This window comes from Microcebus murinus, chromosome 25 (genome assembly GCF_040939455.1).
Source record: "Microcebus murinus isolate Inina chromosome 25, M.murinus_Inina_mat1.0, whole genome shotgun sequence".
Lineage (NCBI taxonomy): Eukaryota > Metazoa > Chordata > Mammalia > Primates > Cheirogaleidae > Microcebus > Microcebus murinus.
In genome coordinates this window covers 4,488,881-4,514,750 of record NC_134128.1, presented here as the reverse complement: position 1 = coordinate 4,514,750, position 25,870 = coordinate 4,488,881, and the positions used below count along the sequence as shown (strand labels likewise).

The 25,870-nt window shown below is 39.7% G+C and overlaps 1 protein-coding gene across 1 annotated transcript in view; it reads left to right on the top strand.

Annotated features, from left to right (window-relative positions):
• The window catches only part of RAB18 (RAB18, member RAS oncogene family), a 180,064-nt gene that overhangs the window by 128,794 nt on the left and 25,400 nt on the right, over positions 1 to 25,870 (top strand). Inside the window, exons 2-3 of the mRNA XM_012769822.3 lie at positions 20,221 to 20,372; positions 24,744 to 24,799. Coding sequence (XP_012625276.1) covers positions 20,305 to 20,372; positions 24,744 to 24,799 — 124 coding nt within the window. The 5' untranslated portion in view covers positions 20,221 to 20,304. The remainder of the gene's footprint in view (positions 1 to 20,220; positions 20,373 to 24,743; positions 24,800 to 25,870) is intronic.

Below are 25,870 nucleotides of genomic sequence, written 5' to 3'. Positions count from 1 at the left end.
AGTCCACTGGGATTCTCGACTCTTTGGGTTGACATCATTAGCCAATGTAAGAAATTTCTCAACCATTATTTCTTCCAATTTTTCCCAGGCACCACTCTTTTTTCCTTCTGGAACTCTAATTACATGTATAACAATAATAATGATGATGATGATGATGAGGCCGTTATTGTTATTGTCCCATAGAATTCAAATTTTCTCTTTTTTTTTTTTACCTTCCCTTCCCCCCACCCCTGTTTAGTTTAATTTGGGTGATTTGGGAGAAAACACAAACTAAGTATAGGAGAAGAAGACATTTTCGACTATATAGCTGACAGAGGAGTAGTATTCAGAACGTTGAGATAACATCTGCAATGAGAAAAAGAGAATGCTAAAAGTGAGCAAAAGGCTCGGATCGGAACAGGCACGTCACACGAGGGGAAATCCGAATGGTTACTAGACATGAAAGGTGCCCAGTCTCATTAGTAATCAGAAAAACGCAAATTAAAGTCACACTAAGGTATTACCATGACGTCATCATGGTGACTTTCAGATCTCACTGTTTTTTTTAGTTTGACGTATCTTTAAAATGTCTACACATTTGGTACATGGAGCTCCACTTGTTGAAAATGCTAGCTGGCATTGGCCATCAAGGACTTTTTGGTAAATAATATTGATCTTACAGAAAAGTTGCAAGAATGGTACCTTTCTCTGAACCATTTGATTGCAAAAATTTTAAGGTCTCACCATACCAAGAGTTGGCAAGGATGTGGAGCTGCAAGAACTCACATGAACGACGGATGAGAGTTTAAACTGGTATAACCACTTGGGGAGATGGTTTGGCGCTATATGGTAATGTTGAAGATATGCCAACCTTATGACTCAGAGAATTCACTCCTAGGTAGCCTTACATACATGTATGAGAATGTCCACTGTGGTGTTGATAAAGTTGCCCCAAACTGGAAACAACCCACACGGTTATTATCAGAAGAAAGGACAAATAAATTATGGTATTATATTTTAATAAAGTAGAATCTCATATAGCAATGAAATTGAATGAATTAAAATTATACAGAGTATAGCTGCATCATATAAACAAATTAAGAAAACAGAATATATATGGTGAAACTATTTTTTAAAAAGCAGGGCTGATCAGCACGAAAGTCGGGTAGCAGTGCCTTCTAAGGCAGGGGCAGGGCTCCAGACCAGGAAGAGCTGCACAGGCAGGTTGCAGCACTGCTAGAACATTTCTGTTTTGTGACCCACGTGATGGTTGCACTGGTGTATGTTTTCAAAAACCTGTTTGTTAAACTCTACACGTACATTTTACATGTGGGTAATATTTCACAGTAGAAGACACGTGTTTGTGTTTGAAGAGAGAGAAAGAGACTGATTTTTAGTCTGGGTTGTGCGGTCCCAATAAACTTGTTCACTGAAGCAGGAATTTGCTAGCAACAATGAAGTTTTTACCATTTTGAAAAGAAGACTTGAAGACAGGAAACCAAGCACTCAGTGACAAGAAGAAAGTCATTGTGGCATAGTTCAGAGGTAGGCACCAGTGTGGCAAAAGGCTGGTGTGCTCAAGCACATTGGTCTTGGCCAGTGACATCCTTGCCCATCTTTACCTGTGCCGAATTTTGTGTAAGTTCATAGTGCCTTTAGAATACTGGCCTCCCTGTTTTCTACTAGAAGTGGAAGATACCAGAACGAAAATGTCTGTGTTTTCCAGCTGAAGCCTACCCTCGTTATGGAGCAGCGAATGAATCACAGTTGCTCACTGAGAGTTTTTGCTAGGTCTTTGAAGTTATGAATTTTCAAAGTACAATAGCAAAAGGGAGTAATAGTATAACTTTGGGTTATGTTTGTAGCAGTTAGAAGGTATATATTCTGAATTCAGTTCCCATACACTGCTGCAGGAATACTCCATTCTTGGGTTTTGTCCTTCACAGTTATAAAGACAAGGTATAATTTTATAGCTGTATATTAAAAAATCCCTAAGTTTTAATAGTACTAAGAGTTAGTTGTGAAGCTCTTAACTCCTCCAAAAAATAAAATAAAATAAAATGAAGCTAATATTACCTCCCTACTCATACATACACTAAATGCTTGTCAAAACTACTTCCTGTAACTGGAACAAGGGTGACTCTACATTCTCAGAAAGCAAAAGAGATCTTTATGTTCTGTATGAACACAATTACAGCGAGTATTCAAATAAGAGGAAGTTAAGGGAACTGAAAGAGCCTTTCAGGGAAGAGTGAATACCTAAGAGCGTTAACAAAGGGGGTGAGTATGTGCATTCAGGTCATGACATTGCTGATTTGGAACAAACTATCTTCACATGTTTAAAATAATCATCCTGAAGAAAAGCACATTAAATCACAGTAATATGGCATAAATTAGAGTAATAGGTGAAACTGGGCAAGAAAATATAAAGGCTAATTTTGAAAAATCCATCCTGGATGATTAATTATTTTTTAAAATGACTTTTTAGGAAATGAATGATTTCCCAAAGGCATTTTTGCAGGGCAGAGACTTTTTTTATTTGGAGAATCCCAGCAAGCTAAGGTGTATTTGTTCTGGTGAAGGGTTTCTGCACATTTCTGCAGCCTGCAGGCCCAGCTCCACCAAGTCAGTATCTCTAGTTTAACTTCACACTCCTGCAACCGAGACAAGTGTATCAAATTCAAGAAATGAGAGGAGAGGGGCATAAGATAAGTTTTATATTTTTGTGTACTACAGTGTAAAAAACTCTAAAGAGTTGGAAGCCTTTGATCCTAAATACTTACTAGTTGCATGATTTAGAGCAAGACACTTACACTTTGTAGTTTTTTTTTTTTTAATCTGTAAACTAGGGATACAGATATTTATCTTGTCTGCATCACTGGGTTGTTGGAAATATCAAATGAGTAATGTGTTGTGAAAACACAAAGTAAATTATAGAATAATTATTATTGCATTCTACAACAATCCCCTGCTGTCCATTGCTCCTTGCTGTTGCTGGCATCCTTTGCCCTTGATCCACCTCTGACATTGCTGTTGCACCTGTGGGCCTTAACATGAGCCAATTATAGGATGACAGTTTTAGGAGCATGGATGGTGGGAGATGAAGAAGCTGAACAGAACACTACTGGTAGCTCCACTGCCCAGGTTACTAGCTGTACCTGTTAGATTCATGGCCAGGAAGAACATTTCTGAAGATCACTTTGCAATAACAGAAACATTTCTGAACAATATTTTCACTAGCTCTGAGTTCTCTCGTTCTGATCTCTAAAATTAAGATTTAGGATTGGTAGGAGGGCGAGCTCTTACTCAGAAGCAATCACCTTGTCTACCAGAAAGGGCTCCACACGCATTGTTGAATCATGAGATGAGTTGAGTACAGTGGAATTTGGTTTACTCAGTGTTGCCTAGACAGGCAGGCCAGCACAGGTCTTCAGAATGGTGACAGTTTAGAAGGGTGTGGAGAAGAATGTCTAGGGAGAAAGTTCTCTAGACTTATCTTGGGCAGAACACAAGCTTTGTGCTGATATCACAGGCTTGTTGTTTATGTGCCCGAACATGTAAGCCTAGGGTCACCTCAAAAGTGACTTTTCTCATTCTTTTTGAGAGTTTACAGGCTAAGGAAGGAATAACTTCAAGTTAAGGGATGTTAATATGTGTGTTGGCACTCAACAAAATTGAAAACAAGACTAACCAGACTCACTTGCCTTACCACCAAAACAGGGTTTCTCAACAGCAGTGCTGTTGACATTTTGAGCTGGGTAATTCTTTGTCATAGGAGGCTGTCCTGTGCATTGCAGTATATTTAGAAGCGTCTCTGGACACTCCTCACTAGGTGCCAATAGTATTCCCCAAGCTGTGACAACCAAAAATGTTTCCAGACATTGCCAGCTGACCCTAGGGAGGTAAAATTGTTCCCCAGTTGAAAATCACTGCACTAAAACCATTAATTTAATTTGTGGTACAGAAATACTCTTTCTGCTTCTTGAAATTTGTTGCTGAGAAGGAATATGGTTTGCAAATAATCAGCCAACAAATTTAAGTTTTCACTAATTTTTCTAACAATTATTTTTATGACACTCTACAATTTGTGAAATACTTCTGTATACAATATTATGGAAGAGAGAGAGAGAGAAAGTTCATATTCATTGAGTATTTACTGTCTGTCCTCTGCTAAAGGATTTATACATTCTTTCATTTAGATCTCGGAGAATCTCTACCTGAGGGTTATGCTCCCCTATTTTATAGAAAGGAAACAAAGTTAGAGGTGTTAAGTAACTTTCCCAAGGAATACAGCTACTCTTCCAACTAGTTTTACTAGTCCTTATCCCACATCACAGGTGCCACTGAGACACTGATTTTTTGCACTTGAAGGGAAAAGGAACAATTATGATCTGTGTGTCAGAATTAGCTGTATCATAAAGGCCCAGGCCATATTTTTTATGGGGGTTTCAAACTTTTCCATTTTACAGTGTGTCTGGCCCTGTATCATCATTAAAACAAAAGTAAATGCAGTGTTCTGCATCAGGCAAGCTAAAATAACTGTATCGACTCACATCTCTCTGGGTCCTTCCATCTGTCTGGTTTATACTTAGGAATATTATGAAGCAGGTAGGTAGCAGGATAGCTAAGCTTACTGGGGATTTGGAGCAATGGAGGGGGTTTTCATGGCAGCTACATAAATAAATTTTAAATTAAATATTAGACATGTCTTTTCTTAAAAGTCCTTTGGCCGCCGCATCTTCAGAATGCATTGCCAGTCAGTCTGGACATCTTTTCCCAGGCTCTGATCTGCCATCACACAGCTTCATCACGTCTCCCTCAAGTGTCCCCTCTGTTCCCTGCATCCCCAGGTCCCTTCACCTTTAGCTCTCTCCTAAATTAGATTCTCTTTACAGAGCAGAGCAAGAGATTCTCCAATCCCTCCTCATGCTGAGGTCTACCTTTGCATATTCAAAGAAAGAGATATTTATCAGTTTGCTAAATAGAAGGCCACTGCTCAACCCTGTGTAGCACTGAAGAACTGGCAGAGACTTTGCAGTTTCTGTCTTCTCAAACCCCTTCCCCCTCTGCCCACACCCACACTTAACGCCCCTCCCCCCAAGCTCTGTAAAGTGGAAGAATTCAATACGGACATTTATTCTCCCACTGATAAGAATTATCTAGCTATCCCTCATAAACAACTTGAAAGGAAGCAGTGGTTAGTGAGTTTTTAAATATTTTTTACACTTGGTATTGAAATATAAAATACATACTGAAAAAATGCACATTCACGAGTGTACATCTCTATTAATTTTTATGAGCCGAACATGCTCGTATAACCAGCATCCAGAACAAGAAGCAGAACATTACAAGCGTTCCAGAAGCCTCTTTGTTCCCCCTACCAGTCAGTGCAATATTTCCTAATGACAAAGACTGTAAATGCCAGCGTATGCTAAGAGCTTTGCAGTGAGTAACTTGGTTTTATGACTATATTGCATCCAATACGAAGTTCATACATGAGGCAAAAATTGCTTATATTGGTTTGTATACAAGTCATTGAAAATGTAGTGATTGTGTTAATACTGAGGTTCACAGGTTCAAGGGGGAAAGAGAGAAACCCCTTAGGTCCTAGTCCTGGGATTTCTCAGAGTCAGTCTTAGGTGGGGTTCTCTGCTAGTCACCCGTGACTTTCCTTAGGTTCCGTGGATATGGTCTATTCTACTAAGGGATTGCAACTCTGCTAGCAGAGCTAACACTAGCAGCACGTGGAAGGCACTGCCCCTACAATCACCAGCACCCGCACTTTGCATGGCAGCTGCCTCTGCCCATGCAGGACCCGGAGTCACGGAATTCTCTGCCCCAGTGGGTCTCACTTCAGGCCGCACATTAAGAATCGTCTGAAGAATAAAAAAAACAAAACCAACCAAACAAACAAAAAAACCCACCTCTGCCCCCCCACCCCAATGACATCAGAATTTCTTGAGGAAGCACTGATCATCTTGAAGTTCCAGGTGTTTCTAAAGTGTAACTAGGGTTGAAAAGCATCGCAACTTTTCAACCTTCTCAAGCTCCCTTCCATACACCAGCAACTCCGAGAGAAATACATCCCCAAATGATTGAAATTTAGCTCAAACTTGATTCTCTACCTCTCAAACATCGGATAAGGCCTTCTCTCTCTCTCTCTCTCTCTTTTCAAATTAAGGGACTGCCTTTAAGTCAGCAAAACACTCACCTCCATTATCTCCCAATTTACTTCCACCAAGCACTGGGCAGGAATGATCAGATCACCTGGAATCCAGGTGATGAAGCTCTGATCATTAGAATCTACTCCTGGGGAAGCCAAGGTTTCCCAGCACCAAATTGTGCCTTGATCTGGTTGCCTTTGCTGGAAGAAACGAGGTACTTTCTGATAAACCTCTTACCTTGGAGCCCCAGCTTTGAAACTGTGTTCTCCAGTCACCTCCACAGCACAACCCTGGGAAATCACTGTCACTAATGGCAGTCATGACTGATGGGACCAGCTAAATCAATGATAATAATAATAGCCATTATCTATGGAGGATTTGCTACTTGCTGGACACTGTATAGTCATCATATTATGTAATACAATCAACCCTTAAAGGTAGGCATAATTCATTTCATTTAACAAATGAAGAAATCGAGGCTCAAAAGCTTGACTAGCTTGCCTCAGATTACATAGACAGTAAATGACTGACTGAAGCTTTGCAATTAGGTCTGTCACATTAGGCCCTGCTGCCTTTAATAAACAAAGTTGATATTTCATGTTCCCCTCTAAGGCTGAGCCATCAACTCTTCTCGGGTGCCTCGTGCTCTTATGCCAAGCGTGGTTCCCACAGTCTCCCCCAGTTACAACCCAGTTCAGGCCTGTTTTGGTCCTTCAAAGTCTCACGTGAAGAGAATTACCTATTGCTCCCCACCCAGGGCCCTGTTTTAGGAGATAGCTTCCTAAAGTGGTGACAGTTCTATGCTCTGTGTAAAATATGATGCGTTCATCTTTGGTCCTTCCTGGATGATGCCTTCACCTTATGAGCGCTTTCCAAAAGGAATGCCTTCACCAGAACCCACTCTGATGTTAGGGATTTTAGGCTCCTTGAGATACATGGAGAGCTTTCAGAAATTTTCTGAATGGGTCAATCAGAACTTTTTGGTTGGCATATAAAGAGAACCCAAATTTAACTTGGCTTAAAGGTAAGCAAGGTATACTAGCACAACACTGGAAATGTAGCCAGAGGAGAAAAAAATTTCTTCTCTACCTTCCTAGGTTCTCTAGCTGGGGATTTGTGAATTAGACTGATAAAAGATTAAAAAGGAGGAAAACAGAGTTTATTAACAAGGGTAGCACTCATACGCTCAAGAGAAACTCAGTGACAAGTAACTCAAAGGGGTGGTTAGGACCTGGGCTTATAGAGCATCCTAACAAAGAACAACAAATTTGTAGAAAAGATAAAGGAAAAGGTTTTAGGCTTCAAGGGCTGAAAACTATGGAAAGGTAAATATATATGGAAGGAACATATGGAATAGGGTTTGTGCAGATCCATCTTGGCACTAACTTAACATTTTCTTCATGGCCATGAAATTTCTCCAGGAAAAGGGATTTAGGGCAATTCTCATTTCTCAGAAGTTTCTGCTTTTATTTAGATAAGAGGGGCTCTGGGGAAGGATTCTTTCTGCATCTGTTGAATCTTAAATGCCTTCAGCTCAAAATAAGCCTTATGCTAAAGTGGCATGATTCTGGGTGGCATATTTTGATCTTCTATGGAAACATCAGAAAGCGAGAAAACAGATGAGTACATATTATGGAACATAGAATACAGCATTTAAATGAACAGTGGCCACATCTCTCAACATAGTTAAATCCCCAAAACATAACACTGGGTGAAAAAGGCAAGTTGCTGAAGTATCTATGTAAGTTAATAAAATCATAAAGTTTAAAATTTGGTTAAAAAGGTTTAAGGATACTTATTAATACATTGGCAGTAAAAATATAAAATCATGTGTGGGATTGGTAAACACTGAATTTATGACAATTAGGTCTGGGTGAGAAGAAAAGAATCATATCAGGAAGGAGTACACAGGAGGTCTCGAACCTATCTTTAACATTTAATGCTTCATATTAAAAACACCTAATGTGTGATGCTAACACAGTTGATAAAAATGGGTATTCATCATCTTATTCTCTACTTAGATGTATATGTTTAAAACATTTCATAATTTTCTCAAAAAGGGGAATCCACTGGCTCATGTCACTGAAAGGTCTACGAGCATCCGGCTGGGAGTCTGGCTCAACCCAGTGGTGTTGTCAGGGGCTGTCTCCATCTCCTGGCTCTTTAATCTCTCTTGTTCTCTCTCTCTTTTTTTTTTTTTTTTTTTGCAGGTTTTTTTAAATTTTATTTCGGCATATTATGGGGGTACAGATTTTAAGGTTTCAATAAATGCCCATTCCCCCCTCCCCCCACAAGTCTGAGTCTCCATCATGACCATCCCCTCTCTTGTTCTCTTTTTGCTCAAGTTCTTTCTTCTTGGTAGCTAGAGGATTCCTAGTACCTCCAGCACCCTGTCTTAATCTTTTGGCATCCCTTGCAAAGTGGACTTTCAGTTTCGATAGGAGTTGTGGAATTTCATTCCATTGAATCACGTGCCCATCCAAGAATGACATCATTTTGACTAAGGGAGTGAGTGGATTAGCTGGACCTCGGCTATGAGCACCCCTGGAACTGGTGAGATAGGAGATCAACTTTTCTCTAAGGATACTAAGGGAGAGGTTTTGCGAGGAGAATAGGAGAGTGCTAACTGAAGGAGGCGAAACTGATTTGGTGTAATAAGAAATAACAGACATCTACCCTTCCACAAAGAATTGCCTGTATATTATATCAATGATTATCTTAGACCAATGTCTACTGCGCTTCCATCTCTACGTGACAGTAACTTATAGGAAAATATAAATGACTCTCACTTAGGAATATATCTATGTATGCAAACTCATAAATAAAATGCCAGAAAAGATAATGGAACAGTATATAAAGAAATAATTTACCAAGATGAATTAAGATTAATCTCTGGATAGAAGAACATAATAAAATCCATTATAAAACCCAATATGATACATTGCATTAATAAGTTATGAGAAATAAAAAACTGTGAACTAAAATCCTCAACCCCTACCGGCTGACTGAATGGACCCCCTCGTGGCCAGAGGAATATTCAAGGGCAAAGTTGCCTGCCAGGAGGAGAGAGGTCAGACAGGCCTTATCATGCCCCCCTCCCTTCTTGGAGACTTCCTTTGTAACCCATTAACAGGCCTAAGGGAATGCAAGACAAACCTGCAGGCCTTCTATTTGCAACAAATGGTGGCTTACCTCTGGTAAACAGTTTATGTTAAAACATTCCACCTCTTTAGACAAAGCTTCATGTCTTTAGCCAATTACAATCTAAAGAATCTTTAAACCCACCTATAACCTGTAAGCCCCCGCTTCGAGATGGCCCTCCTTTTTGGGCCAAACCAATGTATACCTCCCACACATTGATTGATGGCTTTACCCATAACCCTTGTCTCTAAAATGTATAAAAACCAAACTGTAACCCAGCCACAGCGAGTCCACTTGCCCAAGGCCTCTTGGCAGTGGCTCCGGGTCATGGTCCTCAAATTTGGCTCAGAATAAATCTCTTTAAAATTATTTCACAGAGTTTGGATTTTTTTTTCCGTTAACAAAACCATAGGTGAAACTCTACAGATAGTCTCATGAAAATTAGGAACAAGAAAAAAATGATGCTCATTAATGTCACCATTTTTTAATATATTTTTTCCAAAATGCTAGTCAATGCATTAAGGGAAAAGGCAGATACAGAAAGGATCATAAATAGAAGACGGGAGAATTATTCTACCAACAAAAGACCAAAACTAACAGGCAGACAGATTCAGTCCAGTTTATCAGCAAGGAGAACCTAAAAGACATGGGACAAGGACACAGGCTTGCTTTGGAACAGGGACAGTGGGAGTGTTAGATACAGAGCCAGGTTGTTCTAAGAATTATCTCAAAACTGGAGAGAAAGAAGAGGACACAGCCCCCAGGCAGTGGGGCTGGCAGGAATGAAGCTGGAAGGAGGTTCCAGGCAGCTGCCTTGAACCACAGGGCTCTGAAACCCTAGCACCTTGAGCAGGGGATTCTCCAAGCCTGCTGGGTAGGAGAGTCAGGTAGGGGCCCGGACTTCGCCAGGTGTGTATTTGTCAACACCTCCTGGGGCACTGGAGCTGTAGGTGTGCTTTCCATTAGCACTCTCACATAAGAACAGTGGGCAAGAGATTTTGATATGGCGCTGGGCTGCCTCATCATTGGTTTGGGGGAAGGGAGGGTAGGCAGCTTGTTCCTAAATGTACAATGTACCTGGGTTGAGATTAGTATGGGACAGGCCCTGACAATGTCCCCTGTGTGTATCGAGGATTGTGGATGACATATAAAATAAATGATCATGTTTTAGACACATCAATGAAAGACATTCTGCTCAAGTTTGAGCTTTTGACATAGTGGATTATTTTTTGTTATTCGAAAGCAATATAGCCCTGTGAGTGGACTAGAGGACCAGAAATCGCCAAACCTAAAAACCCCTGGTAAAAGGGTCCAGTTTTAGGTAAGATGGAATAAACACACTCCACCCTGTCTCTCCCAATGAATGAAGCTATACAATCTGGAAAAAATGTAAGGAGTCCTATTTAAGGACCCTGAAAAGTAAACAGCTTGGGAAAGAAGACCAGAATTTGAAATACCACTCAACCAGCAGTGAGTTCATCTTTTTTCCCTCCCTCTGGTAGGTCCTGGCTTAAGCTCAATGCCCTGGAAGCAGACGATGGGGCAGGGAAAGAGAGGGCTCCAGAAGGTAACTTGTATGCTCCGGCCCTCTTTTGTTTCTTTTCTTTGTTTTCCTGTGCCCCAGCAACAAAGCTATCGCCTGTGGCAACAGAAGCCTGCAGGAGGCAAAACTCTTAGGGAGAAAAATTTATCAGTTCAGTGGGGCTGTGGTTTCAGGATGCTGTGGCCAACACCCATTGCTTTTTTATCTCTTGGTCCTCCCACCACCTGACCACACACATGGGCTCAGTTACGAAATTTCATGGCGTAGCAGAGGAAACAAGCACTAGCTTTCTGGCTGAAGGACCCAGACCAGGACCTACAGGGAACCAGAAGGCACGGGGCAGATTAGGAAGAGAGAGGGTCTCAGGACTGTGACCCTATATAGTCGTTTATGAACCCCTGAGCTAACCCCTAAATTCCCGTGATTGGGTCTGATAGCATCCGGCATACCAAAGTCTACTGCCTTTGTGCCAAACTGGCCACTGGGTGGCGCACAGCCTGGATAGCTCCAATAGCCCTGCAAAGGGAGGAAACCTGAGGTGACATTGGAACCACAGCTGACAGAAGATAGGTTGGAACTTGTTTCCTGAACTCAATCAGGTAGGCTCCTCGCTTAAACAAAACATCAACATTCTCCATAGGATCTGAGTAAGGTTCAAAGTCTCGTAACATAATATGCAAGCTTTCCAGAATTTAATCCAAATTTACTCAGTTTACAGGGAATCAGGAAAATGTCAACTTGAAAGGCTATGAGCAGATTCCAGTGCTGAGATGATACCGACCCTGAAATGTCAGAGGAAAAACTCACAGCAAATTTGAACAACAAATTTAAACAAATTTAAAGATGTCAGTTGGCTTTATTGCGATTCTAGAATTGGGCAAAACTTCATTCCATGAAATAGAATGAGTGCTCTGATGAGCTGAGCGGAAGAGGTTGGTTTTATAAGCAGGCAACACCTAGAGGAAGCAGGAGCAGAGAACAAAAAACATTACTGGTCATTTCAGAGCTGCTTTTCTTGTGAGGCTGGGACAGGGAGACAGAACAATAGAAAAATAACCCCTTAGTTAACATCAAGTTACTTCAGGCTACTTTTTGGGCATGTTTTTTTGTGCATATGTTTACAAATTTTTTTATTGATTATAATATTTTTACATATTTGTAGGGTATGTGTTATATGTTGTTACATGCCCAGCATATGTAATGATCAAGTCAGGATATTAGTGGTGCCTATCACCTTGAATACTTATCATTTCTATGTGTTGGACACATTTCAATTCCTCTCTTATGGCTATTTGGAAATATGTAATATATTGTTGTTAACTATAGTCACCCTACTCTGCTGTTGAACATTCTAACTGTGTTTGTACCCACTAACCAACCCCTGTTCATCATTGCCGCACACACATATACCCTTCCCTACCTCTGATGTCTATCATTCTACTCTCAGCCTCCCTGGGATCAAATTCTATCATTCTACTCTCAACCACTCTGGGATCAACCACTTTAGCTCCTGTATATGAGTGAGAACATGCAATATTTGTCTTTCTGTGCCTGAATTATTTCATGTAACATAATGATCTCCAGTTCCATACACATTGCTGCAAGTGACACAATTTCATTCTCTTTTTATAGCTGAATAGAATTCCACTGTGCATATATAGCATATTTTCTTTACCCATTCATCCACTGATGGAAACTTAGGTGGACTCCCTATCTTTGCTATTGTGAATAGTGTTGCAATAAACATCAAGTGCAGGTATCCCTTTGATTTTTTGTTTCTTTTCCTCTGGATAAATTCCAGTAATGGAATTGCTAGATTTTATGATAGTTCTAATTTTAGTTTTTTCCACCCAAAACTCTTAGATTTGATAAATAATTCAGTAAAGTTACAGGATACAAAATTAACATTAAACAAACAGTACCATTTCTATACATCAATAATGGACTCACTGAGAAAGAAATCAAGAAGGCTATTCCATTTATAATAGCTACAAATAAAAATACCTAGGAATAAATTTAAGCAAGTAGATCAAAGACCTCTACAAGGAGAACTACCAAACGACGATAAAAGAAATTATAGGTGACACAAATAAATGGAAAGACATTCTATGTTCATGGAAGAATTAATATCATGAAAATGACCATATTGCCCAAAGCAATCTATAGATGCAATGTACTTCCTATCAAAATACCAATGCCATTTTTTACAGAAATAGAAGAAACAATCCTTAAATTCATTTGGAACCAAAGAGAAAGAGAGAGAGACAGAGAGAGAGAGAGAGAGAGAGAGCATAAATAGACAAAGCAATCCTGAGAAAAAGAACAAAGCTGAAAGCATCATGCTATTTAAGTTCAAAATATACTACAAAGCTATAGCAACCAAAACAGCATGGCATTGGTATACAAACAGACACATAGCCAATGAAACAGAATTGAGAATATAGAAATAAATCCACATATTTATAGCCAACCAATTTTTGACAAAGGCGCCAAGGACATACACTGGGGAAAGGCCATCCTCTTCAACAAATGGTGCTGAACAAATTGGATACCCATATACAGAAGAATGAAACTGGACCCCTATCTCTAACCATATACAAAAATCAACTCAAGATGGATTAAAGACTGAAATGTAAGACCCAAAACTATAAAAACTACTAGACAAAAACATAGGGGAAACACTTCAGGATATTTTTCTAGGCAAAGATGTTATGGCTAAGACCTGAAAAGCACAGGCCACAAAAACAAAAATAGACAAATGGGATGATATTAAACTCAAAAGTTTCTGCACAGCAAAGGAAACTATTAACAGAGTGAGGAGATAATATTGAATGGGAGAAAATATTTTCAAACTATTCATCTGATAAGAAACTAATATCCAGAGTATAAAAGGAACTCAAACAACTCAATAGTAAAAAAAATAATAATAATTCCATTAAAAAGTGGACAAAGGACATGAATAGACATTGCTTAAAAGAAGACATGCAAATGGCCAACAGGTATGTGAAAAAATATTCAACATTACTAATCATCAGGGCAATGCAAGTCAAAACCACAATGAGATACCATATTTCCCAGTTAGAATGACTATTATTAAAAAGACAAAAATAATAGATGCTGGCAAGGAAGGAGAGAACATGGTACTTGGACACACTGTTGGTGGGAATATAAATTAGTATAGTCACTGTGGAAAACAATGTGGAGATTTCTCTCAGGCTACTTCTTCTGTGTATGAGTTAAAGCAGAGAGAACTTCATTATCATGCGATTGAAGATTGCTGTTTTCTCTCTCTTGATTTCTTCAAAGGTAACAACTTAGTTTGGGTTTGGTTACATGGAACTTTAGCATGGGTGACTCCATTTTGATTTTTAGTCTGGTCTGTTGGGGACTGGGGCAGAACCTTAGTCCCAAACAAAGACCTCCTATATTTTTTATTTAACAGAAATTATTGCCGGCCACAGCAGCATGTGTCTGTAGTCCCAACTACTCAGAAGGTTGAGGGAAGAGGATTGCTTGAGCCCAGGATTTTGAGCTGATAGGGTGCTATAATCACACCTGTGAATAGCCACTGCACTCCAGCCTGGGGAACATAGTAGGACCATGTGGGAAGGAAGGAAGGAAGGGAGGGAGGGAGAGAGGGATGAATGAATTATTTGATAAAGACTTTAAAACAGCTGTTTAAAAATGTTCCTGCAAGCAATTACAAATGCTCTTAAAACAAATGGAAACATAGTCTCAGAAAACAAAGACAAAAAAAAGAACCAAATAGAAATTTTAGAACTGAAAAACACAATGATTGAAATAAAAAAACCTCAATGAATGGGCCTAATAGCAAAATAGAGGTGTCAGAAGAAAGACCCAGTATATGAGCAGATTGTTCAATAGAAATTATCCAGTCTGAGCAAAAGAGAAAAAAAGATTATAGACCCAGGAACCTATGGACCTGTGAGACAATAACAAAAGGCCTAACATTCATGTCATTGGAGTCCCAAAAGAAGAGTAGAAAAAGTGGTACAAAAATTATATAAAGAAAAAATGTCCAGGTGCAGTGGCTCATGCCTATAATCCTAGCACTTTGGGAGGCCGAGGCAGGAGGATCACTTGAGGCCAGGAGTTTGAGACCAGCCTGAGCAACACAGGAAGACCCTATCTCTACAAAAAGTTAAAAAGGTAGCCAGGCATGGTGACATATGCCTATAATCCTATCTACTTGGGAGGCTGAGGCAGGAGGATCACTGAGCCAGGAGTTGGAGGCAGTAGTGAGGTGTGATCACACCACTGTATTCCAGCTTGGCTATCTTCTCAGTCTGGGTTACATTGTCCTATGCGCCCTCAGGCAGCACTGCTTGTGTCAAGCTGCAAAACCTAAAAAGGCCACTACAATTTTGGCCATGACTCTTCTCATCCTAGGGCTGACACCTACCCACGGGGCTAAAAGGACCCTTCAGTACCTTTTCTGCAGACTTTACTTCTCACCCTTCTCTCTCAAATCCCCAGGTCTTGACCAAAATAATTAAACAATGAAATAAATTCCTACTTAAGCCAGGCACAGCGACTCATGCCTGTAGTCCCAGCTACTCAGGAAGCTGAGGTAGGGGATCTCTTGAGTCCTAGAGTTTGAGACCAGCCTGGGCAACATAGCCCGATGCTGTCTCTGAAAGAAAAAAAAAATAAACTTGTCTTTGTCTGCATTCCAAAACTGTGCATATCAGTAAGGAAAGGGGTCACAGTGCCTGCAGGGAATGGGTGTGGTTTCAGAACCTCAGTTCAGCCAGGGGCAAAAATATCTGGGTGGAGTATGTGTGTGCGCGTAGCAATGCTCTATGATGTCTCTCACCTGAACTCCATAAACGCCTGTAATAAATACTTGAACCCAAGCAACCTACTCAAACTGTGAGTCACAGTGCTTGCGCTGGTACCTGCTCAGAGGATGTGAGTTCAGCAAGCAGCTTTTCTATTCGTTTCTTCACTGCTTATGCTGAAAGGCACAGCAGAAGGATGGAGAAAAGTCGGTGGCCTGAATTGATCTCTCCCCTGCTGTCCTTTTCTAGGGCTGCCTGCTGTGGGCATGTTGTGACCGCGGACTCTAGGGAGGCCTTCCCCATCACCTCTCCACATGGCGTGTTCATTTCAATCTCTTCCTGCTTACTGGGCTCACTCATAGCTTGTCCTAATCTTCACGTCTTAAGAATATTGCCTTAGATATTCCTTTTGAGCTGATCATATCTTTGGAATATGGTGGAAATAAGTAATGCCACAAGATGGAGCCACACGGAGGACAGTCAGGTATGTCTAACACCTAAGAAAGAATTTGACTCCTTTTTCCAGGGATGTAAGGACAATAGTATCTAGAACAGAACACCTAGGCCAGATGGTCAGTTGGGAATGTCATCTCCCTGATACTTCTTTTTCGGTGTCTTGCCATCTGACTTTTAGAACCACAGCTCTAAGAGAGTTCTGAAAGATTGCCTCCAAGGCTCAACTTCGCATAAGATTCAATATGACTGAAACCAAATTCCCTGTTTCTGTCTTCAGTTTTTTCTTGAAACATTGAAGAAATGCTTGCTATTTTCCCCCTCCCTTTCCTTCACTGAGTGTGGGGCAATTATTCTGTCTTTTTTATACATCCCTTTATTGCCAGCCCCCTTTCCTATGAATTCTCTATGCTTTTTTCCTGCCCTTTACCTAATACTTCCCATATATAGCCAGATTTATCCATCTAAAATATTAGTTTATGTGTCACCTGGTGCCTGAAAACCTTTGGTGCTCCATTATCCTTAAAACTCCTCAGGTTAGCAGTCAGAGTTGTCCCCAGGTCTCCTTCCACTGTGTCATTCCTATCAGTTGCCAGCACAAACCTCCATGGCTGCTAGGTGGGTTCTCTCACGCCATGTTCATTTCCACGTCTAGCAGTGCAAGCCTTTCCCACTGTGCTGATCTGAACTGTACCCACCTGTCACGTCCTCCTTCCTTCATGAAGTCTTTTCTGGCTGCCCTAAGCTTAGTGACCAATTACTCTTATCTGCACTTTTGGAGATTTTATTGTCCATATCACTCATTTAACATGTAAAGTACTACTTCCCTTATCTGTGCATGAATGCCTACTTTCTTTCTAGAGATACTTGATAATTAACGGGTGCGCACAAATGTTATCGAGGTTTTTAAATTTTTATTTTTTTAGCCCTAACGTTCAAGTTAGAGATTTAAGAGGCATTCCAACCTATATAAACAACAAAACAAGCAGACTACATTGGTCCAAATTCCTGAGGTTGACTTGGAGTTTTCATATCAACAATTATTTTTTGAGTAGCTACTCTAGGTATTATATTAGATGCCTGAGACAAAACATGAACAGGACACTACTCAATTCTGCTTTCAAGAAGCATACCTTCTGGTAGGGGGACAGACAATTAAACATACTTTGGGATACAAACCACATTAGAAACACAGGACACTAGCAGAACACTTAAGAAGAGCATGTAATGCCAACGTGGGAGGCCAGGGAAATTGTCCCAGACACAAGGATCTAAAATCTGGAAGGATGAATAGGAGATATCCAAGCAAAAGTGTGTGTGTATGACACATGCAGGGGATGGGGAACAGGAGAATCCTCCAGGCAGAAGAAACAACACATGCAAGGTCCTGGTGACAAGCAAAACATGGCTCATTGAAAATACGGAGGGAATTGAGTTTGTCTGGAACACAAAGACATAGGATAGCAAGAGATTGGCAAGAAAACTGGGCCTTATGATAAGATAACGAACACTTGTAAAGGCAGTGAGGAGCCTATGGGTGGCTTCGAGGAGGCAGGATGACTCAGTTCTATTTGCGTGTTAGGAATATGACTTTGGCTGCAGTATAGAACACAGTATGAGGGCAGAGGACAGTAGAGGCAGGAAGGCCAGCTGGGTACCTGATGTGGTAATCCCACAAACAAGATGATGCTGATGACCTAGCCATAGTTGTGGTGGTAGAAATGAGAAAAATTGATAAATGTCAGGCATGCTTAAGTAGAGAACTGTGAGAAGGTGGGCAGTGAGGAAGAGGAAGTTATGTGGGTGTTAATGTCATTTATTAAGAAGGAAGTCAGGAGAAAAACCTCATAGACAGGGGAAGATAATGAGTTCAGTGTCAGTCATGTTTAGCTTGGCCTCCTCCACCTGGGTATACTCACCTGGGGATGTCTTGGCAGGTGTGTGTGTATTGGCCTGAACATCAGGAGAGAGATCTCAGCCAGAGATATAACTTTGGGACTCATCAAAGTAAGTGGGGATGAAGAAGCCATATAAGTCCAAGAGGGGACAGTGTCTACAGAGCAAGAAGATAAAATCAGGCTAAAACCCAAAGGACAAAAATGTTTAAAAGATGAGGAAGATGATCACATAAAAAAACTGAAAAATGGCCAAGAGGTAGGAGGAAATCCAAGAGAATATGGTGTTGCCAAAGTGTTGCATGTTGCAAACAATAGGCCTGGCTTTATTGATCAGGAGATTTTTGTTTTTGTATTTATCCTGGTGTGACTAGTACAATCCTGCAGTTCTCAAACTTTTTGCTTGTATAAATTATTATATACTCTTATAAATTATTGAGGACCTGGAAGAGCTTTTGAATCTGTGGTTGTATCTATTAATATTTACCCTACTAGAAATTAAAACTGAGAAAAATTTAAACATATGTATGAATTCACTTAAAATAATAAACTATTACTAGTTAATATAAATGTTTATGAAAATAACTCTTAATTAGTGGCAATGTTTTTCATTTTAGAAAATCTCTTTAATATCTGGTTTAATAAAAAATAGCTGAATTCTCATATTGGTCTGATTTGCTTCAATCAGTTTTGCTATCTCATATTATGCAGCCTCTGGAAAACTCCATTGTACTGTCATTAGAGAATAAGTGTGAAAAAAAGTAAATAACATCTTAACTATGAAAATGATCTTGCAAACTTTCTGAAAGATTTTCTCTAGGGATCTGGGGACCACACTTCTAGAATTACTGCCCTAGAGCAGGAGAGCTTGACAATATTGTGAACCTCACAAATAAGGTCTTGATGTTATAGCCAAAAGTAAGCTGAATAGACTTGATTGAAATTTCAAGGACTACTTTATGAGATTAAAGTTGTCTCATTGATATCATTCCCCAAGGTTAGGAATGGACTAGAACGTTCATTCAGTTAATTGAAAATATATTTATTTAGCACATATTATGTGCCAGGAAGTACTCTAGACCCTGAAGACATTACAGTAAACAAAACAGACAAAAAATACTTGCCCTCATGAGATTTCTTCTCTCTTTGGGAAAGATTAGACAGTGAACAAATGAAGTAGTAAAATACATAGTATATCAGAGGGTGGTTAGTGCTATGCAGAAAAGTAATGCAAAGAGGTTAGGGAATGCTGGAGGGATTTGCAAATTTCGGTAGTATGGATAGGGAAGGCCTCCTTAAGAAGGCAATATTTGAGCAAAGACCTGAATGAAGTGATAGAGTTTTTCCAAGTATTTAACAAATTAATTTCTTAACTTATTCTAAATTTTATTTACATGTATTCTTTAATCAAGTATCTACTGTATATGACATTAGCAGCAAGTATAAGGAAACAAGACAAGAGAACTGTTTATTGAGTGCCTGCCATGTACCAGGCACTTTGCTAGGTATTATGTCTGAGGTTTGCTACCTTTACTAAGATTTACAACTTGGAGAAGGAGAAAGGAGACAGGTACATAGATACAATTCCTACAGTTAGGGCGTAGCAGTCCCCATGAGCAAGAATAATTGAAGTTGCGCCACCAGAGGTTTATATACACCTGATCTACCTGACATGTACAGCTCTCTTTCAAGATGAATTAACATGTGAAGGGTACTTCTTCCATTTTACAGAGGGTGAGCAGAAGTTCATACCTGATTACAACTTTTATAGAGCACTTTAGTTAACAAACTCTCTGTATTAATTAACGCATTTAAACTTCCTAACAATTCTAAGAAGTTAGTATTATTCGAAGAAGTCCTATTGTCTCTCCGAGATGGGGAAACAGGCTCTGAAGACTAGATAGTACAACAAGGCGGTTACAGGGTGGAATTAGACTAAATTTCAGATAATCTGCTTCAGCACAAAGCTGTTCCCACTGCAGTGCAGCTGTGATGCGCAGATGCTGAAGTAAACAGCTTTATACTCCCCCATTCAGCCCTCTAGTCTTCGAGATAGGAAGAAGTCAATGAAGTCACACGCCTCCCCATCTGCGCTTGCGCCCGGGAGGAACACGCTCTCCGGAAGGCGCCGGGCACTCTGGGCGTGCGCAGACGCAGAGCTACCTCACGGCGGAACTGGGGCGTCCGGGATTCGGCAACCCTAAACACCCGGTGTGAAAGGAAGGTGGCAGCCGTGGAGCGGCGCGCATGCGCGGCGGCCCTGCCTGCTGAAGGGTTGCGAGGCGGACCGGGGCGGCCAGCTGGGTTCGGAGCGGAGCAGCTGCAGGATGGACGAGGACGTGCTGACCACTCTGAAGATCCTCATCATCGGCGAGAGCGGGGTGGGCAAGTCCAGGTGAGGCGGGTTTGCGCGGCGTGGCGAGCGTGGCGGGCGCTTTCTGCCTCCGTGGCCGCTGTCCCCTGGACTGCGACGGGAACGGTAAACGGCGGCGGCCGGGCGCGGGCCGGGCTCGGGCCGGCTCCTCTCGCGCCCTCGCCGGCCTCTGGGCCGCGCGCGCCTGCGGCTCCTGCTCCCCGCGCCCGCCCGGGCCTGCCTGGTCGCGGCCTCTGCCGGGCCCAAGTTCCCTGGATCGCCGTCCCTCCTGTCGCACCAAGGAAAAAAAAAGAAAAACAATTCCGAGGGCCGCCACTCGGCCGGCCAGTTTGCTGCGTCGGAGCTCAGGGCGTGGCGGGCGGCTTTGGGCCCGAGTCTGGCCGGGGACGACGCCTCGCCACGAGCCCCTCAGGGTTCAGGCCACCTGTCACCCCGGGAGCTGGCAGTGGTGACTTTATCACTTTCGTATTTCTGTGGGGCTTTCTGTATAAATATGTAATGTTCTGCACAGGAAGTTTCGTGAGGCATTAGGTCACATTCCTGGCCTATTCTGGCGCAGCTTATTGTCACTTCTTTTATTATTATTTTTTATTAGTAGGCTGTGAAAGAACTCCTTGGTCTTGTGACTGCTTGAAAAATTCACTTTAGTGTAAGATGTGAGTGTGTAAGCTGTGGACCAGTTTTGAAAATAAAATTTGTTGTTTTGCTACATCATGTGTAGGTACAACTCAGTATTGTGCCGTTTCATTTTTGACTCTTGGGCAAAATGGTATTGACAGTAGTTAGAGTTGAGTATAAGGTAACACATGGATCTACGTGGATGTTGCTAGAGGGTTGTGATTTCATCCAGGTCTTGGAACAAAGTTCTCCAGGTGAAGTCATTCTTGTCATCTGATTATGAGTAGGTTATGTTCTAGGCGGTCTTATCTGTCAACAACATTCAAAGACTGTAAGCAATTTCATAGTTTAGCTGTACCTCCTGATACACATATCTTTCAAACAACTTTCAAAATCACTTCATAAAGTCTTTTTTAGATACTTAAGGACTTGAAAGCTTATTATGTAATCTATTGAGACGTTATACATTTTTAAAGTTTGACAATACATTTTCATAACTTTTCTTGTTTAACATAGTCTGTGTATACTGGAGTGAGGCATTTGCAAGTACCAGGGAATAGGTTCATGAAACACTATAGATTAGCAAAACTGTGATGTGTGTGTGCGTGTTAAAGAGCTGAATAAAATCATTTTCATGATCACCATCTGTTATTGTGCATATGTATTTTAGAGTTAAAAAGTTAGAATATAGTTGACATTATCTCAGTAGGAATTCCATACCTTGTGATCTTTCTTTTCTGCTTTTTTCCTTGAGCTGTGGTCCTCACTTAAGTTCATGCATATAAAATTGCTGTTCTTGAAGTCAAAGATGGTTGTCATTTCATGTGGTTCATCCCAATGAAATGGTTGGTTGGTATTTTATCTAAATGTATTGTATAGATGACAGATTCAGGTGTGTTAATATTTTCTGGAAGGTTAACTGGAGGTACAGTTAACTGGAGTACATAAACAAGGTTCCCTTTTTAGAGTCATTTCTGTTAAGTGGCTTATTGGTGTTCCTGGTTCGCTCCTCCCAAACAAACTTATGGGCCTAGTTCTGCTTTAAACTTTTTCCTCAAGATGTAGTGGTTAATTATCAACTGCACACTGCAAAATTTTAACACTTTACCTCTTTGAAAAAAAGGATTGCATTTAGGGAGAAAATTGTCTTATTTTTCTAGCTAGATATACATTATTGGCCTATGTGATATGCTATGGAAAACAGGCTTGAACACTTATCTTTGTGGATGAGATGAGAATAAACGACTCCACTAAAGTATAAGTCTATACCTTTTAAGGCAAATTAGTACAAACACATTTGTCATAATTATGATCTTAGGGGTTATTCTAACCAGTAGTTTGTTTCTGTTTCTTTTCAGAGCTGGAGTTTGTGAAAGTGAGATAGTACGTGTGGTGCTGAGGAATTATTGCACAACAAAAGGATAGTTTAATCCAAATTATGGATTACCTTCCGGTTTATTTCATAGTGTTGGAGTGTAAAGGATATATGATAGTAGTAAAGAGACCAGGATTGTGAAACTGCGATTGCCGCTTGTGTGACCTTGTGTGTGATAATTGAACACTGTAGGCCTTCATTTGAAAAGTGAGGGAAGGAATGGAAACCTATCAAACCCTATCTAATGTTAAATGCATAAGATTCTTTCATTCTGTACCTAGGCCTGGTGAGCTAAAGATGTAGCAAAGTGTATCAAGCACTGGAAGGAAAATTATAAAGACCTTCTGTTATCTAAATTGCTGTCCCTGGGACACTTTTACCCATCCCTTCCTTATTGGTATATTTCATTTGCAAATAAATGCAGATTGTTATAATCATAGTCTGTTTATCATAAAACTGGTCTTAGTGGTGTGATGATAGTTACTCCTTCCATCTGTAGCTCTGCATGGAAAGTATTTTGTTCCTTGAACTTTGAAAATAGGAAGGCGTAAATATACAATATTGTAAGAACGGTGGTTCTTAATCATTTGGGGGTTGTGGATTCCTTTCAAAATCTAATGAGAAATGGATTCTGCCTAGAAAAATGCATGCACAGAATTTAGAATACCAGTGTACCCCTGGCTAAGATCTGATTTATACTCAGAGCCTGTATTAAAATTTGTTAATTTGCACCATACCAATTTCTTGTCTTTCCTGACAAAGTACCACTAATGAATGACAAGGGCTGTTGTAAGGATTAGGAATTATAGGAGAAAAACCTGTGGCTCAGTATCTGACGAATTGTCATATATACAATATATAATAGCCAATACCATTATTATTAATTGTATGATTATTATGGTATTATTACTACTACTCCACAAGATTATGTTAACCTGTGTTTTTGTAATAATATTTTCTATGGTGACCAAGTGTGCATGTGTGTGTGTGTGTGTGTGTATCTTTTTTGTTTTTAAATTATGAGTAACTGAGTATGTTGGGAGAGAAGAAAATTTTTATAAGTAGTCTTTAAGAGTCTTATTAGTGCTGTCACCTAACTTATGTTGGAAGTAAGTAAATATAGTCATGATGTTAAATAGAAAAATCTAGAATATGACACTTGTTTTACTTTGATTCTGTACTGCTGGTTTTATGGTAAACACAAGAAAACAAAACCAAAAAAGGGAGAGTTAATCTATCAAATAACAATTAATGACACTGGATTTGGAAACTACCAGGAGGCCATTATGTTTTGCAATATACTCTGTAGGCAGAAATTATCTCTAGCAACAATAATCACAACCTATAGAATTATTCATAAAATTTTTTGTAATTTAGACATCTGACCTGTTTCTTTGATTTTTGTTAATGCAAACAGGTCAATAGGACAGTCTTCTACTTTAGGAATTAATATGAGGGAAGATTGATTAATTTTAAAATCTAGGGCTTTAGCAAAAGCTTAGATTTCATTTTTGAAGAGCTAATAACTGACACTCTGGGGGTTTTTAAATTTTATTAAGTAAAATAATTCTGGGATATGTTCAATCTTGGAGTAGTCTTCTAATCTGTTGCCTTTTGCTTTCATCCCTTTCTTTCTAGTTTCTTTACCATTTCCTAGGTTTAGTCCTATGTTATCTCTCACCATAACCATGGCAATTGTCTTCTGTTGATTTCTTTTTGTTTTTTGCTGGCATTAACTTTTCAAAGCATAGAGCAATCCTTGTCATTCCTTTCTTTGAAAGTTTTCACTAGCTCTCAGTTGCCTGCTAGGTTCTTTACACCCCACCTAGCTAGCATTTGACAGCGTATACCTCCTCTGGTTGCCCAGTATCTTTCCTACCTCTTTTTACCATATCTTTCTTCCCACTTGGGCAGTAGTCATACTACTTGATACAGAATGCTAGGCTTTCATACCTTTCTGTTTTTACTTGAATTCAGATTTTTTTTTTAAAAAGTTAGTTTGTTGCATTCCAAGAGACTTTTTATTCCCCCCCCCCCCTTTTATCTATATCAATTAAAGCGTGGTATGTTGCTGTTTTCTCAGAAGGCCACAACAGTATAGTTAAAAACAAAAACAAAACAAAAAAACCCATAAAACCACTTTTGCACTTGAGGAATTGTGTAGGGTAGCACGAGGAATATATTTGCTAGTAAATTACTTTGCTCTTGGGATTTTTTAATTGCCTTTCCAATAATTTAATTCCTCTGTATAAACCTGCTCTGAGGCAGTATTACCTATACCAGATATTCTTATATGCATATAATAACTCCTGACAAAATATAACTATCATGTACACATTTATCATATGATGAGGAAGAAAAGTCAAATTCCTAATGTGTCTTTTTAACATCTCTTTTAGCCTACTCCTGAGGTTCACAGATGATACTTTTGATCCAGAACTTGCAGCAACAATAGGTAAGCCTTTGTTTAAAAATTCTTTAGAAATACTGAGTATTTTCTTGCCTTTAGACTGTTTTATCTAAATCCCCCTAGCCTCCTCTTACCACCATACTGCTTCCATGTTTGTTGAAATCATGTTTTTGCTTAAAGCCAGTCAAATTTAGCAGTGGGAAGTTGTATACCAACTTCAGTGACATGAATGTTAATAAGTTCTTATAACCCACTACCATCAGATGATTGAAATCTTATTTTTCCTTCAAGACTTAATTTTGATATCATTAAATTTCTGAAGCCTGTCTAGAATTTACCATGCAAAAATAACTTTATCTGTTGTCCCATGACACTTTGTTAAAACCACTGATATTATGATTATCTGTACACACGTTTCTTTCCTGTACTATGGATTGTCTTTCATTTTGCAGCGTACAACAGTTATTTGAGTGTTTATTGTGTGCCAGGCACTGTCTTAAGAGGTGGGGTTATAAGGATGATTAATACAAACTTGGTCTTCATCATCATGAACCTAATAGTAGAATGTGTTAATTTTGTATTTTCAGCATTTGCTAAAGTATTTGGCATGTATTCTGAACTTCACATATTTGTTGATGTTAGTTATTAAGGATCATTAGGAGCCATGATACCTAAGTGCCTTTTTATAATAAAATTTACATTGCCTGAAAGTGGTTTGTCCCACTAACTTACTAGAATATGTGAGAAGATAGGGGTGAATATTTTGGTGTCACATGTGCAGAGAAATTTCATAATCTGATGATAATATAGTAAAGATGATCCCAGCATTATTGTTAGGGAAAATAATTTTTCTTAACTACCTTTCTTTGTTTTCATTTATTGTGTATCTATTTTTTTCTTTTTATTGTGAGATAATTCCAAATGTAGAGATACGTTGTAAAAATAGCACAAAGAATTCTTGTGTATCTCCTGAAATTCCCCAAATGTTGATATTTATCACATTTACTTTATCATTCTCTGTCTTCATATTACACACATACAGAATACAGTATTCTTTTTCTTTTTTTCTTTCTTTCTTTTTTAAGAGATGGGTCTCAGAACTCTGTCCACTAGGCT